At 36.9% G+C, this 19,010-nt stretch overlaps 1 protein-coding gene across 2 annotated transcripts in view; it reads left to right on the forward strand.

The window, feature by feature from the left end:
- VPS26C (VPS26 endosomal protein sorting factor C) overlaps positions 1-19,010 on the forward strand; it is a 42,388-nt gene that overhangs the window by 4,279 nt on the left and 19,099 nt on the right. For both annotated transcript variants that reach the window (XM_001363185.4, XM_007493111.3), the window contains exons 3-4: positions 3,136-3,285; positions 10,125-10,205. In XM_001363185.4, coding sequence (XP_001363222.1) covers positions 3,136-3,285; positions 10,125-10,205 — 231 coding nt within the window. The remainder of the gene's footprint in view (positions 1-3,135; positions 3,286-10,124; positions 10,206-19,010) is intronic.

Here is a 19,010-nt window from a genome sequence, read left to right on the forward strand (position 1 = left end):
CTCCTGTTGTCTTCAGAGTTCCTCATTGTATATGTTTTGTAGCCCTCTCATAGCTGACATGCAACTCCATGATATTTGGGTGAATTTAGAATGTTCTTTTTACGTTTTTAATATTCTCTTTTACAGCTTACTTTTGTTGATCATTATTCAAAAACTTTAAGGAGTGAAGTAAATGCCTTAAAAAAAATAAACCTTTCCTTCAGTCTTAGAATCCATACTGTGTATTGGCTCCAAGGCAGAAGAGTGGTAAAGGCTAGATAATGGAGGTTAAATGACTTGCCCAGGGTCACCCAGCTGGGAAGTGTCTGAGGGCAGATTTGAACTTGGGACTTCCCATCTCCTCATCTAACTCTCAGTCCCCAGAGCTACCTATCTGCCCTCTATAAATGCCTTTGAGAATTATTGTTCAAAAATTAATTTAAGTGAAGATTTTTAAATGATATCTATGAAGAAGAGGTTGTAAAAGGGGAGTTTAAAATCAGAGAACTTGATTACTGACTAAATTTAATCATCTTTTCTGAATCTTTATAGTATGATAGCTCCCACACATGTAGGGAACACGGAGTCAAGGCAATCCACTCCTTTGGTACTTCTGGGATACAGATTCTTTTCCCTTCTGGGGAGTCCTCATAGGGCTCCCTACTGGGCAGAGTGCCTCAGCTGGACAAGTTCTTCAGTTGGTCCCCTGAGTCTGCTCCAGCAGGGCACTGAACTTCTTGTTAGGCCATAGCCAACTCTTTCCTCTGATTCTTGGAGTCCTTGTCCTTGGAGCAAGTGTGTCTATCCATGTCTAGGTTTAGGGTGTCTCTGAAACCTCAGGTGTTCCTCGGACTCTTTTGACCTGACTGCTGAATGGGGTGTTTTCCATTATTTGGGGCGGCATTTTCTCTGTTTCCCCCAGAAGGTGGAAAGCTGGATTCTTTCCTGCTTGCTTGGCATTCTTTGAGAAATAGATTATTGAGAAATAGGGTATTGGACTCAGAAAGATCTGTGTTCAAATTCTGCCTTGGACACTTTATGACTAAAGGCCAACTCCCTCATTTTACAGATAAAGAAACGAGGAAACAAAATGGTTGAGTTGGCCTTTTCAGCTCGAATTCTATAATTTTATCATTTTTGACTGCTCAAAAGTCTCAAAGTGCTCTGTTCATGGTTTAAAGCCCTCCAAGGCATGTCCAGTTTTAAGCTCAACCAGCCTTGTTGCCCCTTCTGACTTAATCAGAGATAACCTTTCAGACTTGATAAAAGAGATTTGTAACACCAGCAGACATCTGTGATTATATCCTAGGAGGAGGGGAAGGAACAAGAGGACCTGCTCTAACTCCTGTTATGCGCCAGGCATTTACAAATATGATTTCTTTTGAGCTCCCCATAACAACCCTTAGAGGGAGGTGCTTTATTATTCCCGTTTTACACTTGAGAAAAGTGAAGCAGATAGAAGTTAAATGACTTGTCCAGGGCCACACAACTACTAAGTGTCTGAAGCTGAATTTGAACTCAAGGTCTTCCCTGTCCACTGTGCCACCTTGCTGCTCATTATTGACCACATGAACTGAGCTGGGAGAGTAAGAATCATACCACTTTTCTCAACATTTCCATTTATTTTATATGTATTTTGCACATACTTATATGATTATGTTTCCCCTGATCTAACTGATATAATCAGACATATATCTGATATACCCTTGAGGAGGGTAGGGACTATCTTTTTCTTTGTATACATAGTGTCATAACAGAATTTACTCAATGCTTATTAATTGATTAATTTACCTGGGTTCTGTAAGGATTAAAAATTAAAGACTGGACTAAATTTATGAGAAATGTGGTCGCCAAAATTAATTACTCAAGTCAGAATGACTTTTTGTGGCAGTTTATGTACAAAAGGAGAGAGAGTGAAAGTAAGAGAAATGTGAAAGAGGATTGAGTAAGATATCTAAACCAACACACTAAGTATTTTGCTCTGGCCCCTGGCTCAACCCAGGCAGGGCTCATTAGTCTGCAGCTGGAGGGCCCTCCATGATGAATAAAGTAAGGATTCCAGCCATGAAGCCTCTTCCCAGACGAGAGCTTCTGCTGAGGCTAGTCCCTCCAGAAAGCTAGGAAAGGAGTCAGCCTTTTCACTCACCCACGTGGGAGTCCTAAAAGAAGGTCCGAGAGCTGCCTCACCAATGTCAGGTCCACAAAGCAAATCCTCCACCAGCCTCCAACTCCAACTGGAACTGGAACTCCAAACTCTGAGGAAGTCCCCCTCACAGGAAGTTACAACTGCTTTTACAGATGCTTTTTTGCTCTGCCTTTCTCCACTTTATGTTACAGTGAGTCGTTTCTGATTTTAGCACACGTGGGTTATAGACCTCCCCCCACTCAAGTGTAAAGGGGGATGTATACACTTCTGGTGATTAAATATAAAAGTGGGCAGGGGAGAGTTGATCCCATTTTCACAGTTCAGATTTGTGACTTTGAACAAGTCTCTTAATGTTTGTAGGTCTTAGTTTCCTCATCTCTAAAATAAGAGGACATGTATCATTAAACTCTTTAATGACTTCCTCTGCTCTTCTCATATTTTCCTCATTTTTCTTTCATTCTTAGAAACACAATATCAAAGAATTTATAGCCTTAAAAACCCCTAATGCCAAATAAAAACTTGTTTTCTCATCCCCGTCCCCTGGTACCTCATGATCAATATAGTTACACCTGCTGATTGCCTTCCTTCCTTCTTGAGGTAGCAGATGAGCTTGAATGTGTAGAAGCTGGTAGGCACTGGGTAGTGACTAGAGGAGTTAGTCTATTTGTTTGATTCCAGTGTTCCAAAGACTTCAAATCAGAGAATATAGAACCAAATCCAATTCCAGTATTTCTTTTATATTCACATATGCTGTGTTGGAGAAGAATGGAGAGGCATTTAACAGCTACCTTAAGATAAAGGACCCCTTTGTGCTCGCTCCTTCAACCTAACGCGGTTCATCAAATGGAATTGACCAGATATTCCTCAAAGTCTAGATCACAGTCTCTAAATGCTAAGGAGACATGGGAGTTTTTAATGGACTTTTTGTCAATTAATCATTTCAAAGTTCTTTTTTTATTTAAAAATAAAGAACATGTTGCTAGAATGCTTAAACTGACTTTGTTTTGCAGCCTATCCAAGTTCTTAACAGTTCAATAGAAATTGTGAAGCCAGGAAAATTTCCCAGTGGCAAAACAGAAATTCCTTTTGAGTTCCCTCTGCATGTGAAAGGCAACAAAGTTTTATATGAGACCTATCATGGTGTATTTGTCAACATTCAGGTGAGATTTTCTTTACTTTTAAATAGTTTACTCACAGCTTTTCTTCTGAAAAACAGTTTTGGGGAAATTCCTTAAATATATCGGCTCATTCTGTTTTTTTTTCTTCCTGTTCCCTAATGTACATAATGCTTTAATTTCTCATTTTACTCTGTTTAACTTCAGAATGTAGCTATTCCCTTTTGAGGTAAATATTTGAAACCATACTACAGATTTTTTCTTTTTCTTTTTTATATTAGAATTTATACGTGTCTCACTTCCCTCCTTCCCCTCCCTACGTCATAGAAGGCATACTACAGATTTTTAAAAGAGGTCTCTTCTTCATTTCTGGCTTCTGGTTCCCTGCTGCTTTTTTCCCTTTTGCCAACAATCATTTTTTCTATCTGCTTTGATGCTCTGCATTAGTTTTTTGTTGCTTTGGAACAGAGACACCTATACTTTACCTGCTTCTCTCATGTTTACACTAATCTCTGTGCTTGAGAGCCAAGTGTTCTATATTAAGTTAACTTTGTGCTTAAAAATGTGTGGCAAAGGGGGCAGGAACCTGGATGGCTGAATAGCAGGAAGCAATATAGCAAGCTTCTTCCCAAAACTCCTTCAAATATATCTAGAAAATATACCAGACTGAAACCTGATAGGAAAATCTATTAAAAAAAAAATCACTGTGAGTCATTTGTCTAGCCTGGGTTGGCAAAGAGAGACAGACTCAGAGTTTTTAGATCCTGGAGATGGAGTCTGCCTTGGAGAAGAACACTGCATATGAAAGACTACTACCCAGAGAGAATTTATGCTACCAGAGCAAGAGGAGGTCCTAGTTCCATACTATGGCCCCACTTGTAGAGAGCAGAGATGGCCTAACTGTCAGCTTTAGCACTCAATTCTAGGTCACAAAGATAGGACTAAGGAGGGGACTTGTGCCTAGAATGATGTTCTTAGGTAGGAAGCTTGGGACAGTTTATAATTTCTGAGGCAAGCAGTAGTGATGTGACTCAGACCCCTCTGCCCACAACCTCCAGGAGCAGAGCAGGGTCTCACTTCTAACTTCAACGTAGCCTGAAGCCTGCTGAGAAATTAATAAGTAGTGCAGAGATCTCAAGAATCTATATTTCTCTCACTGAGCTTTGCAGCTGGCTGGTAGGGGTGGAGTCTAGGAGCAATCTACTGTGGTTCAGACCCAAACCATCAGGAAATTACAAAGCTCAGGCTGGAGGAATTCAATCAGACTTTGCCCTGGAACAGACCACTTTGGGAGCACAAAAAATGTTCTGTGACCTGAAAGCTTACAGGGCCTCCATCTTAGTTCTCCCTGAGAGCCGAAAATAACACAGCACTCAATATAGCAAGAACAGAACCAGCCTAGACCTTCCCTTTCAGAAGTGCTATAGAGCCTCATCCTAATATCAAACACAAGACAGGAGGCAGGCTGAAAGAATAAGCAAGCAAACAGACAAACAAAAAAACCCTACCTTAAAGAGCTTTTAAAGTGGCAGAGAAGTTCAAGACAAATCCAGAAGAGATTGGCCTCAAAATATCTATAAGCAAAGCCTCAGAGAAAAACCAAAGCTTGAGCACAAATTCTGCTAGAATTCCTGTGAGAGATGAAACAAGAGGTTAAAAAAAGAGCTAAAAATGTTTTAAAAAATCAAATGAGATAACTTGAGGGAAAAAATGGAAAAAATTTGAGAAAAAAAAAGAATTGGGAATGAGCAGCTTGACACTCGAGGTACAAAGCTTCACCCAAAGACTGAAAAAATTGAAGACAATATTAAAGTATCTCATAGTACAAACAATTGACCTAGAAAACAGATTGAGGCTAAAAAAATTGAGAATCTTGAGATTACTGAAAAACCATGACCAAAATCAGAACCTTAGCATTACATTTCAAGAAGTCTTAACAATTTTCCCTTGGTCTCTTGGAACTAGAGGCAAAGTGGAATTAGAAAAAAACTACCACCCAGCTTTTGGGTGGTATTCCACAATTTGATAAAATCCACTATTTGATAAAAACTTCTGGGAAAATTGGAAGACAGTATGGGAGAGATTAGGTTTGGGTCAACATCTCACACCCTACACCAAGATAAACTCGGAATTGGTGAATGACTTGAATATAATAGAAGGAAACTATAAGCAAATCGGGTGAACACAGAATAGTATACATGTCAGACCTTTGGGAAAGGAAAGACTTTAAAACCAAGCAAGAACTAGAAAAAAATCACAAAATGTAAAATCAATAATTTTGATTACATCAAATTAAAAAGCTTTTGTACAAACAAAACCAATGCAACTAAACTTAGAAGGGAAGCAACAAATTGGGAAACAATCTTCATAACAAAAACCTCTGACAAAGGTTTAATCACTCAAATTTATAAAGAGCTAAATCAATTGTACAGAAAATCAAGCCATTCTCCATTTGATAAATGGGCAAGGGACATGAATAGGCAATTTTCAGTTAAAGAAATCAAAACTATTAATAAGCACATGAAAAAGTGTTCTAAATCTCTTATAATCAGAGAGATGAAAGCTATCACCTCACACCTAGCAGATTGGCTAACATGACAACAAAGGAAAGTAATGAATGCTGGAGGGGATGTGGCAAAGTTGGGACATTAATTCATTGCTGGTGGAGTTGTGAATGGATCCAACCATTCTGGAGGGCAATTTGGAACTATGCTCAAAGGGCGCTAAACGACTGTCTGCCCTTTGATCCAGCCAGAGCACTGCTGGGTCTGTACCCCAAAGAGAGAATAAGGAAAAATACCTGTACAAGAGTATTCATAGCTGCGCTCTTTGTGGTGGCAAAAAATTGGAAAATGAGGGAATGCCCTTCAATTGGGGAATGGCTGAGCAAATTGTGGTATATGTTGGTGATGGAATACTATTGTGCTAAAAGGAATAATAAAGTGCAGGAGTTCCATGGAGACTGGAACGACCTCCAGGAAGTGATGCAGAGCGAGAGGAGCAGAACCAGGAGAACATTGTACACAGAGACTGATACATTGTAGCACAATCTAATGTAACTGACTTCTCCATTAGTGGCAATGCAGTGATCCTGAACAACCCGGAGGAATATATGAGAAAAAAAACTATCCACATTCAGAGGGAAAACTGGGAGTAGAAACAGAGAAGAAAAACAACTGCTTGATCACATGGATGGAAGGGATATGGTTGGGGATGTAGACTCTAAATGAACATCCCAGTGCAAACAACAACATGGAAATAGGTTCTGATCAAGGTCACATGTAATACCCAGTGGAATTGCACGTTGGCTACAGGAAGGGTGGCAAAAGGGGAGGGAGGGAAATGATGTGATTCTTGTAACCAAGGAATAATATTCTAAATTGACTAAATACATTAATTAAAAAAAATAATTAGCCTATATAGAAACAAAAAGAAAGAAAGAAACCACCAGTTACCTCCTGAAAGAAACTCCAAAAGGAAAACTTCCAGGAATGTCATTACTCAAATAAAGGGCTTCCAGGTCAAAAGTAAAAATACTGCAAGCAGTGAGAAAGAATTAATTCCTGAAGAACAACAATCAGAGTCAAAAAACCAAATCAAATACATGCAGCCAACACAATAAAGGAGTAAAGACCCATTCAGCAAAACTGAATGATTCAAGCATTCATGATAATAAAAAATATATATAGCTGTGTAGAAACTTTGAAATGTAAAAGCATGCGTTGGGATACCAAAAAAGGAAACAAACTGCTTACATTTAAATATTGGTTTGGGAGTAGAACTGAAACCTATCCTCAGCCATTAGCAGCCATGAAGATATTCTGATTAGACAAGCCCTGGGAGTGGTTCTCTTAGATCTTGATGAAGGAGAGGGAATGAGGCGTATATACACTTGTAGTGGGGGAGGTAAGGAGGGAAAGGAAGATTAAGATATCTCAACAAATAAGGAGGAGCTTGAGACTTGACCCTCACTTGTCACCTGAACTAGTGAGGGGAGGGAAGAGTGTTTTTTTGTATATATTGTACTACTTTTTATAGGCCCATTAATCATATTAACAGCATATTAATGTGATTGTTTTCCTGCGCTACACCGAGCATTTGTCATTGTCCTTTTTATTAGTTTTCCCAAACTGATGTGTGTGATGTGGAACTTAAGAGTTCCTATAAATTTGGCTTTTTCAAATTTTGAGTCCTTTGGAGCAGGTTCAGATTGTTGATAACTTAAAAATGGCGTCTTCCTATCCTTTGAATACTTCCGCGTTGTAGATCGGCACCTCTTAACTACTAGTTGCAGACTAGGAACCGTAGGCTCGCGGAGGTTAGGTAACTCACTCCAGCCAACCGAATGTGGTTGACATCATTGAAATCGATCCTTGTCTAGACTGATAGTGCAGTGATCTTTCTACCACATTATGCTGCTCCTATTATAGTGCTTTCCTTAATGAAGCGTTTATTTAGTTTAGAAGAAATTATATAGAAAGTGTTCTACTAGGAAGGTCAGTATACGACTTCATTCAGCAAAAAATGTTGGCAAAAAGAAAACATATAACAGAATTTTTCATTCACTTTGATGTAATAAACAGGCAAACAAAACATTGTTAATATTGGTATTTCCCATTACGTTATGAAGAAGAGCGATTGGCAGTTAGTTATGAGCAGTATCATTTCATAAGGCAGAAACAGTGAGAAATAAAACCACTTGAGAAAAGTCTTGGCACAGTGTTCAAAGCATAGTCAGGGACATTCTAGGGTGAAAGCAGAAAGACGAGACAAATGGAAAAGATTTACAAAAATAATTTTAACAGGTTGTTTTCTCAATAAAGGATGGTTGTACTCTCACCCTTGGACCTTAATATCATAGCTGTAGATATGCTTAAAGAGAAAGTAGAAATGATGCCATTGAGAATAAAAAGAGGAAAAACAATCAGATTGAACCATGGCTATTTAGAGGATTTTATGTGCTGGAACCAGTGGATAAACTGTCAGACCTGGAGTCAGGAAGACTCATCTTCTTGAGTTCAGATCTGACTTTAGATGCACACTTGCTTTGTGACCCTAGGTAAGTCATTTAACCCTGTTTGACTCAGTTCCACTTCTATAAAATGAGCTGGGAAAAGAAATGACAACCCACTCAGGCATCTGTTGAATGTGAGTAAGCCACAACATAACTTCTGACGCCTTTTAATAAGGCGTCAGAAGGAAATGAATAAGAGGAAAAGAAGATGAGCTGATCTTTTGGCAAAAATGAGGAATGGAAGGTGGACAGGCAGAATGTTCTATTGACCCTTTCAAGACATTAGAAGAAAGTTTAAAAAGACCTTCAATTCATTGGGTAGAACCACCTGTGGAAGATTTTTGGGAGGACATGGACCAGAGTCACCCAGGATGGATAGGAATGGATGAATTGGATTCCTTGGAAGGATCTACTAAGTCCTGTTAAATTTATGTGAGAACGCCTTTTCCTCTTCTGTCTTTTCAGCTAGAAATGCAAAAAAAAATTTATAAAATCTGTTAATTATTATCAGCATGATTTTTCAATGATACTAGGAATTATGTGTTCTATTAAATTGTAAGTTTAACTTTATTATTAGCCAAATGCTGATTTTTAAAAATTGTCACTACTTTCCAGTGTTTTAAAGTTTAAGTATATTACTGACATGTTTTAACATTTATGTTAAAATAAGATTTTATCTAGGAGGGAATGGTTTTATCTTGAGAGTAAAGCTTTCTATTTTTCTATTTTATTATTATTATTATTATTATTTCTATTTTTTATTAAGAACACTTTAGCCAAGTGCTGGCACATAAATGCTTGTTAATTTGACTTTTATATAATTTATTAACTGGAATAAATTAAAAAAAAACTGGAATCAATTTCATATTGTCTTGTTTAATATTTATCTTGAATTACAAATAATTACTCCCCTCATGGAAGTTAAATCTTTTTAATATCTAAAGAGATGGACATCAAAGAAAAACTAAGATTCTATTACATAGCCAAAAAAAAAATGACAAAATTGGTAGGGAAGAAATTGTTCCATGTTTGTTCTGTGGATGGTCCTACAAATTGGTGAAATATTTTTAGCAAATAATCTGACAGCATCTAATAAGTGAATAAAAATAATCATGTCCTTTGGCCCAGGCAAAGTCCCTTTTCAAGGAATGCGTTCTAAGGGTATCATCAAAAAAAATAACAACTAAAAACTGTGTTAAAGTATTTATAGCTGTTTATATGTAATAGGAAAGAACTGGAAGCAACAATGGTTTCCAATGGTAAGAGGATATTTAAACAAAGTGTGGTATATTCAGGATTACAGAATTAGAGGTGGAAGGATTCTTAGATATCATCTAAGACCAGCTCTTTGCTCTTCTTATCCAGTCAGCATTCATACCCTGGAAGATCCATTTGCCCCCAACGTTCCATTTTTCAGTTGTTGAGGTCCTGGAACTTCCATTTTGAAAAATGGCCTGAGCCAGCCATTCCTTAGAATGTAATCTCTGTTAGGGCAGAGAGTGCTCTTGTTTTGCTTATATTTATATTCTCAGCTCTTTGCATAGTGTCTGGCACATAGTAAGTGCTTAACAAGTACTTTGTTGACTTTATGATTTTATGGATGAAGAAACTTGGGCCCAAAGATTTCAAGTCCATCGTCACCTATTAAAAGAAAATAGGCAAAGAAGATAGAACGTGGGCTAAATAAAGTATCATCGTTGTGTATTGAAAGTCTATTTAGTATGTTTAAAGAAATAATGAACTATTAAGAGAAAAATGAGCACGTAAACATTTTTATACAATTTTGAAAGAAAACTGCCTTAAACAGAAATAATGAAGTCAAAAATAAATTTCACCAAAGCAACATTTTTCTTCAATTTTGTTTCTACAGTATACCCTCCGGTGTGACTTGAAACGCTCTCTTTTGGCCAAAGACCTGACAAAGATATGTGAATTCATCGTTCATTCTACTGTAAGATATGTTCTCGGTGGTATCTCCATTTTAATACTTGACAATGGGAACTTTATTATGGTCATTAAATTCAACGTGTTTTAGAGCATTTACTCTATGAGAAGTATCATGATGTTGTGGATAGAGAATAGACAAAATAGGTGCTGACCTGCATTGTCAGAATTTCCTTATTCATGAATTCCTTGTCCAAATGAATTCGTAGAATCAGTACTTTATATCTCCAGTATTTAAGGCACAAATATTTAAATATTCCAGGCATGCCGATATTTGGATACTTCTACCTCTACCCTACTCCAAACATTAATTAGAGTAGGACTTTGTGATGGATGGCATAGATATATAAAGATAAAAGGATAAAAATAGTGCCCCCAAAGGCCTTATATCCTACTTTCGCAGAAAAAGCTACTGGTCACATTTTATAATAAGGAAATATGCATATATAGCCTACTTTGGGTATTCCAAGCTGAGAAACTCAAAATGAAACTGATGAAACCCTCGCCCCCTGGCATTCATTATAGAATGAACTTGTAGTTAAATTAACCAATTCCACCAGCACTTTTTAGAGCTTCCTAAAGTGCTTTTTGCACTTTTAAATATGCAGGTTGCTATGCCAGATATTCAAGATACAAATAATACAAAAAAATGCTTGCAATCAAAGGACTAAACTTCTACATAGACTAGCCTATAGGACATTTGGGTGCTGTTCCTTGTATCATGGGGTATTAGCATAGATCATATTATCAGGCTCAACTCAGACAGTCCCCAAAGTGCTTTTTGTGGTAGAAGCAAAGTAGATGCACATTGACTGAAGAATAACTAAAAAAAATAGTACATAAATGTATTATAATAATGTTACTGTCATTCTATGCTAAATTCAGAGAAACATAGAACAATTCACATAAACTGTTAGCAGATGAAGTAAGCAAGTCCAAGGAAACAAAATACACCATGACTACCATAATGGGAATCAAAAGAGTATATTCCCTTCAAATAAAGGAGAAGAAAAAAATTTTGACTACTTACTGAGAGAAAAAAAGAGGGAGAATTCTATAACTAAATAAAAGGGAAAAAAGGAATTAATGAATTAGGGAAAACTCAAAAGTTAGGGAACGAGGTGACAGACAGGAAATGAGGGAGTGGAGGCTGGAGAAGAGAGCTGGAAGAATGAGGAAGACCTTCATCTTCTCCATTGTGGAGACTGGGAGAATGGTTTTGTGAGTGAGACCTGGCATATAACCTCAGGTGTTTTCAATGTATGGAATTTGCTTAAAATTTTCTTCCTTTTTAAAAAAAATTATGGGGGATGGTTCTTAAGGAAGAATAGGAATACATTGGAGAAAATCTAGGTGAGGTAAAACAAAAGCTATCAATAAATCATTATTCTTTCATAAAAGAATTGTAGTTTCCCAAAGGCAATCCAGCCTATTTAGTTCTGGGCCCAGCACATTATCCACTTGTGGTGTTCTTCCAATATAAAGCATGGATCGTTGTCCATCTAACCACATTTTCTAGTTTAGACAATGGGCATTTTTTATCCACTCGCTTTTTCTCTTTAGGAATTCCTTAATTGCATCTTAGAAATTTTGGTATATTGTTTCACTGTCATCATTTTTCTTTACATAATTTTTTTTGATGATTTCTTGTTTGAACCAATCATTATTTAGGATTTCATTGTCAAATCTCTATTTAGGTTAGTATCTTTTGTTTGTTTTTCCTAAACTTATTTCTATTTTTATTGTTATGATCTTTAAAGGATGTGTTTACTATATATATTTTTACATTTATTTTGATATCTCCATGCCCTAATCAATGATCAGATTTTATTACGTTCCACGAGATGCCCAGAAACATGCACATTCTTTAGTAGTTTCGTTTAGAAAATGTGATGTCTTTTAGCTCTACTTTCTTTAGGGTTTTTTTATTTTTATTTATCTTTCTGTAATGTTTTCCTAGCTCTGTTCACTTTATTTTGCTCCATTTAATATTTTCTAAGATTCTCTGAAACTGATTATTTTGTCATATTGTATGGTACAGCAATATTCCATTATATTCATATACCAGTTCCAGTTTGTTCAGCCATTCTTCAGTTGTCTAAGAGGTGATCATTTAAGCTGTTGCCTTAGTGTTTTTCTTCCCCTCCCCTGGATTCCTCTGAATATAAGGAAATTGTTTTGCTTGTCACTATTTGGACTCCTTTCCACCCCCTGCCAGCTTGTTTTTGTGTTGAGATAACAATTTTGTCGATTTCCGATAGATGATTCATCTGATCAGACACACACATCCCGTCCCTTCTTTCATATTTAAATACTCTTCCTCATAGACTCCAATTTTGAGAAATAGGAAGTTCCACCCCCTTCTTCCTTCTTTCTATATTCTCTTTTACTATCCTCTTCCCCTCTTAAGACCCTCAGCACATAGACAATGTACAACTCTGCTCCTGTCCCCCTCAGAGTATTGTTTTTCTTAGCTCTTTTAAAAGTTTTGGAGGATATTAAGGTTCTGAAAAGAACACCTTTTTCTTCTGAGTGTTGCATAACTTTAGAGCCCCTGAACCTAGAGCAACCCATTCTTGGGGGCTTTGGCAACTTTGGTTCCTTTCTATTGCTGCTCTGGAGATTCCCGGGCCCCCAACGTGGGACCCATTCAGGGAATCCTCTGGCTCTTGCTGCCTCTGGAAGTAAAGTCTTGTGGGCCAGTGGTGTCAAACGCAAAAAGAAATTCATCCCTGCTGGCTTCGTACTGACTTAAAAACCATATCAAAGTGGTGTTGCATTTTTGTTCACGAATTTAAAAAATACTCCCCAATTGCATCTTAATATGGTTTTGCACTTAGAACTTTCGTTGGCTTCTCTTTTAGGCTTCGTGTATTCCTTGGAGTCTCGTTGGGATTATCCCTTAGGCTGCCCCTGCTTTGTCTGTGGTCCCCTTTCCTATTGCCTTCAGGCTGACCTTTGGTGCATTTGTGGGGAATAAGTCATATGCTGTGGTTTTCTGAATTGAATTTCTTGGTCTCTTCTTCCCGCTTCCACCTCATTAGGCTGGAGATGAAGCAGGAGACAAATGGAGCCAGATGCTAGCCCGGTGTAAACTGGATAGGTTTGTAGGCCTGGGCAGGTGACCTCCCCTTCACATGTCCATGGTGGCAGGAATTCTCCTTATCTAACACTTGAATTTCCTTTAGCACTTAGCTTGCTGCTTTGTTCATGGTAGACACGTAATAGAACAAGTGAGTGCATTCATTCTGATGTTGTCTCATGACCAGCATTGTTGACCGAGTGGAGTGGAGTGTTTGTGTAAGATTTTTTAAACATTCTAATTGTGATCAATTTTTATTTTCCTTTTTCATAGAGAGTAGCAAAATCAGAAGCTAAAATTTCAGTTTTCCTTTGTATGGTTTCATATAAAAATTTTTCTTTTTTCAACAGCATTACTAGGCTAGTAGATCAGGGAAATGCTGCTGACTTATATACTTGGATTAAGGTGTTTTTTAAAAAAAAAATTCATTTTATTATATTTTTCCCAATTACATTTAGATACAATTTTATTTTTTAATATTTATTTCCAATTACTGTCATAACCCATTTCCACACAAGTTGTCCTAAGTTTTCCTTCCCTTCACTTTCCCAGTGTTAGCAGGCAATTTGACCTGGGTTATACATGTATTATCATGCAAAACATTTCCATATTTTTGCAAGTGAATAATCTTATAAAACCAAAACCCTTAAATACTACATCATGTTTTCATCTGCATTTCTACCCCAACATGTCTTTCTCTGGAGGTAATGGCCTTCTTCATCATAGATCCCTCAGAATTGTCCTGGATCATTTTATTGCTTTGATCATTCCACAATATTACAGTTACTGTATATAACATTCTCCTGTTCCTGCTTATTTCACTCTGCATCAGGTCATGTAGCTCTTTCCAGCTCTTTCTGAAATCATCCTGTTCATCATTCATCGTGGTGAAAGTGGGCTACTACATGGTCTGTATCGTTTAAGACAATGTCCATTATTGAATTAGCAGTAGACTACCTGTTAAACCTCCAATTGTAAAAAAGGAAAATGAAGCCTAGGGCTCTCAGGATTGCAGGGGATCACTTAATATTTCCTCCAGGTAGTGTCGCGAATCCATTCAATACTTTAATTCCTGCAGGAAGAGTGATTATAGTTGCTAAAGTAGGCTCAGGTATCAGCATCTAAGCCAACTGTGCATATATGGTGAGCTCACATGATAAAACCTAAAAACAAAATTGATATTATAGCTCAGACTATTCTTTTGGTTGTTTTTTTATCTGAATAATATGTAATGATGTGTGAAATAATTCCAAATCCTGGTAAAATAAGAATATACTTCTGGGTGGCCAAAGACTCAGAATAAATGTTGATAAAGGATTGGATCACCCCTTCCAGCTGGATTGAAGAAAGTAGTATTCTATCACCATCATGTACCACAATTTGTTCAGCCATTCCCCAATTGAGGGACATTCCTTTAGTTTCTAGTTCTTTGCTACCACAAAAAGAAACAAAAAAACCAGCTATAAATATTTTTGTACAAATAGGTCCTTTCCCATTTTTTTTTTATCTCTTTGGGATACAGACCTAGTAGTGGTATTATAAGAGTTAAAAATTAAGGTTCGACTAAATATATGAGTGTGGTCGCCAAAATTAATATATCTCGAGTCAAAATGACTTTATTTATAGCAGTTTATTTATAAAAGAGGAAAAGAGTACAAGTAGAGAAATGAGAAAGAGGGCAGAGTAAGAAATCTAGCTTAGTGAGCTAGACTATCTGCTCTGTCCCTGGCTTTACTCAAGCAGGCCTCCAGAAGCCCCAGCCAGAAGGCCTAGGGATAAATTAGCTAGGAACCCAGCCACACGGCCTCCTCCTCCAAGATGGGGGAGGGGGACTCTCTGGAAGCTAGTCCCTCTAGGAGCCAGGAAAGGAATCAGCCTTTTCACTCACCCACATGGTAATCCTAAAGGAAGATCCAAGAGCAGTCCAAGGCCCCAAGCCAGAGCTCCTCCAAAACCAAGTTTGAAGCAGAAAAGTGCTGGTCACAGGAAGTTGCAGCTACTTTTAAAGACCTTTGAGACACTTTCTGTGCCTTCCTTTCACTTTACGTGAACCAGTTGCAGTTTTAGAATTAATTAAGACTGGCCAGGAGGCAGTCAGTTGTTTCTGAGTTGTCACCCAGTCTAGCATGTGGGTTGTGAACTTACCCTCACTTAAGAAAATGTTGGGGTGTTTATGCTTCTGGTGATTAAATCTGGAAGTTGGCAGGGGAGAGTCAATGCTGTCTTCAAATTCTTTTATAGCCCTTTGGGCATAATTCCAAATTGCTTTTCAGAATAGCTGAATCAGTTACCAACTCTACCAGCAGTGCATTAGTGTCTCAATTTTGCCCCATTCCCTCCAACATTTATCATTTTCCTTTACTGTCAAATTGTCAATCTGATAAGTGTGAGGTGGTACTTTAGAGTTGTTTTAATTTGCATTTCTCTATAATCAAGAGGAATTTAGGACATTTTTTCATATGGTTATTGATAGCTTTGATTTCTTCATTCTAGAACGATTTAATGAAATTTCTCTTTTTTTTTTTAACTTACAGCTGGACTTTGTTGGAATTATATAGAAATGCTAATGATTTTATGTGGATTTATTTTGCATCCTACAACTTCGCTACAGTTACTAGTTATTTCAGCTAGTTTTTTAGGTGATTCTCTAGGATTTTCTAAGTATATCATCATATCTACTTTAATTCCTTCAATTTCTTCTTATTGCTAAAGCTAACATTTCTAGCATTAAATAATAGAGGTGACAATGGGCCTCCTTATTTCACTCCTGATCTTATTGGGAAGGCTTCTAACTTATCCCCATTGCAGATGATACTTATTGACGGTTTTAGATAGATACTACTTCTACTTAATAGTGTTTTTTTTTCTTTAAACCCTTATCTTCCATCTTAGAATCAATACTGTGATTTGGTTCTAAGGCAGAAGAGGGGTATGGGCTAGGCAATGGGGGTTAAGTGACTTGCCCATAGTCACACAGCTGGAACATGTCTGAGGCCAGATTTTAATCCAGGACCTCCCATCTCAAGGTCTGGTTCTCAATCCATTGAGCCACCCACCTGTCCCCTCTAGTGTCTTTATTTATTTTTGGGGGGAGGGCAGAAAATCTTAAATAATTAATTAATTTAGAGTATTTTTTCATGGTTACAAGATTCATGTTCTTTCCCTCCCCTCCCCCAGCCCCTTCCCATAGCTGCCACGCAATTCCACTGGATTTTACATGTGCCATTGATCAAGACCTCTTTCCATATGATTGATATTTGCACTAGAGTGATCATTTAGAGTCTATATCCCCATCAACCCATGTGATCAAGCAGTTGTTTTCTATGTTTCTACTCCCATAGTTTTTCCTCTGATTGTGGATAGTGTTCTTTCTCATAAGTCCCTCAGAATTGTCCTGAATCATTGCATTGCTGCTGGTAGAGAGGTCCATTACATTCTATTGTACCACAGTGTATCCGTCTCTGTGTACAATGTTCTCCTGGTTCTGTTCCTTTCACTCTGCATCACTTCCTGGAGGTCATTCCAGTTCACATAGAATTCCTCTGGTTCATTACTCCTTTGAGAACAATAGTATTCCATCACCAACATATACTACAATTTGTTCAGCCATAACCCAATCGAAGGGCATCCCCTCCTTTTCCAGTTTTTAGCCACCACAAAGAGTGCAGCTATGAATATTCTTGTACAAGTCTTTTTCCCTATTATATCTTTGGGGTACAAACCCAGCAGTGCTATGGCTGGATCAAAGGGCAGTCAGTCTTTTAGCGCCCTTTGGTCATAGTTCCAAATTGCCATCCAGAATGATTGGATCAATTCACACCTCCACCAGCAACGTACTAATGTTCCAATTTTACCACCCCTCCAACATTTATTACTTTCCTTTGCTCTCATCTTAGCCAATATACTCCCTCTAGTGTTTTTACTAGGAATGAGTGTTGTATTTTGTTGGAGGTTTTTTCTGTATCTATTGAGATAATCATGATTTCTGTTAGTTTGAATATTGATATGGTCAATTATGCTGATAGTTTTCCTAATGTTAAAACAACCTTGCATACCTGGTATAAATCCCACCTGGTCATAGTGAATAATCCTTGTGATATATTATTGTATGATCTTGGCTAGTTTTTATTTAAGATTTTTGCATCACTATTCACAAAGGAAATTGGCCTATAATTTTCTTTCTCAGTTTTTGGTCTTCCTGGCTTAGGTATCAGCACCATATTTGTCTCATAAGAAGAATTTGGTAGAACTCCTTTGCTTATTTTACCAAATAGTTTATATAATATTGGGATTAATTATTCTTTAAATGTTTGATAGAGTTCACTTGTGAATCTATCTGGCCCTGGGAATTTTTTCTTAGGGAGTTCATTTATGGCTTGTTCAATTTCTTTTTCTGAGATGGGATTATTTAAGTATTCTATTTCCTCTTTTGTTAATCTAGGCATTTAGTTTTTTTTGTAGATATTCATCCATTTCACCAAATTATCAAATTTATTGTCATGTAATTGGACAAAATCATTCCTAATGATTGCTTTAATTTTCTCTTCATTCACCCTTTTAATTTTTGATACTGGTAATTTGATTTTCTTCTTTCTCTTTTTAATCAAATTAACCAATGCCCTATATATTTTATCCCCCCCCCCCCCCAAACCCAACTTCTGGTCTTAATGATTAGTTCAATAGTTCTTTTACTTTAAATTAAATTAATTTCTCCTTTGATTTTTTAGGATTGCCAATTTAGTCTTTAATTGGGGATTTTTAATTTGTTATTTTTCTAGTGTTTTTGTTGCATTCCCAATTCATTGATCTGCTTTTTCTCTGTTTTATTGAAATAACCACAAAGGGATAAGTACTGCTTTGGCTTTATCCCATAGATTTTGATATGTTGTCTCTTCATTGTCATCCTCTTTAATGAAGTTAATGATTTATTCCTTGACTTATATTTTTTTGAAGATTTAAATTTAGTTTCCAATTAATTTTTAATTTTTCTTTCCATGAACCCTTATTATAATTATTATTGCATTATGATCTGGAAAAGTTCAATTTATTTTTGCTTTTCTGCATTTGGTTGTGATGTTTTTATGCCCTCATACATGGTCAATTTTTGTGTATGTGCCACGTGCTGCTGAAAAGAAGGTATATTCCTTTTTATATCACTTCAGTTTTCTCCAGATATCTATTAAATCTTAACTTTTCTAAAGTTTCATCCATTTCCTTTACTTCTTTCTTGTTTATTTTTTGGTTAGATTTATCTAATTCTGATAGGGTTGAGGTTACCCACTAGTCTAGTATAGTGTTACTGTCTATTCCCATCTTTAGTCTCTCCTTTTAAAATGTGGAGGCTATACCATTTTGGTGCATATGTGTTAAGTATTGATATTACTTCATTGTCTATACTACCTTTCAAGATGCAGTTATCTTGCATATCTCTTTTAATCAGATCTATTTTTGCTTTAGCTTTATCTGAGATCACGATTGTTACTCCTGCTTTTTCTTTTTAAATCTAATTTGAAGCCCAATAGATTCTATTCCATTCTTTTACCTTTACTCTGTGCATGTCTTCCTGCCACAAATGTGTTTCTTGTAAACAAATAAAAAGTCATTCTGGTTTTTAATCTATTCTGCTATCTGCTTCTGTTTTATGGGTGTCTTTGTCCCATCTATTACTGTCTGTATATTTCCCACCATCTTGTCCCTTTCAGTCCTTTTTCCTTTCATTCTGTCCCTCCA

This window comes from Monodelphis domestica, chromosome 4 (genome assembly GCF_027887165.1).
Source record: "Monodelphis domestica isolate mMonDom1 chromosome 4, mMonDom1.pri, whole genome shotgun sequence".
Taxonomy (NCBI): domain Eukaryota; kingdom Metazoa; phylum Chordata; class Mammalia; order Didelphimorphia; family Didelphidae; genus Monodelphis; species Monodelphis domestica.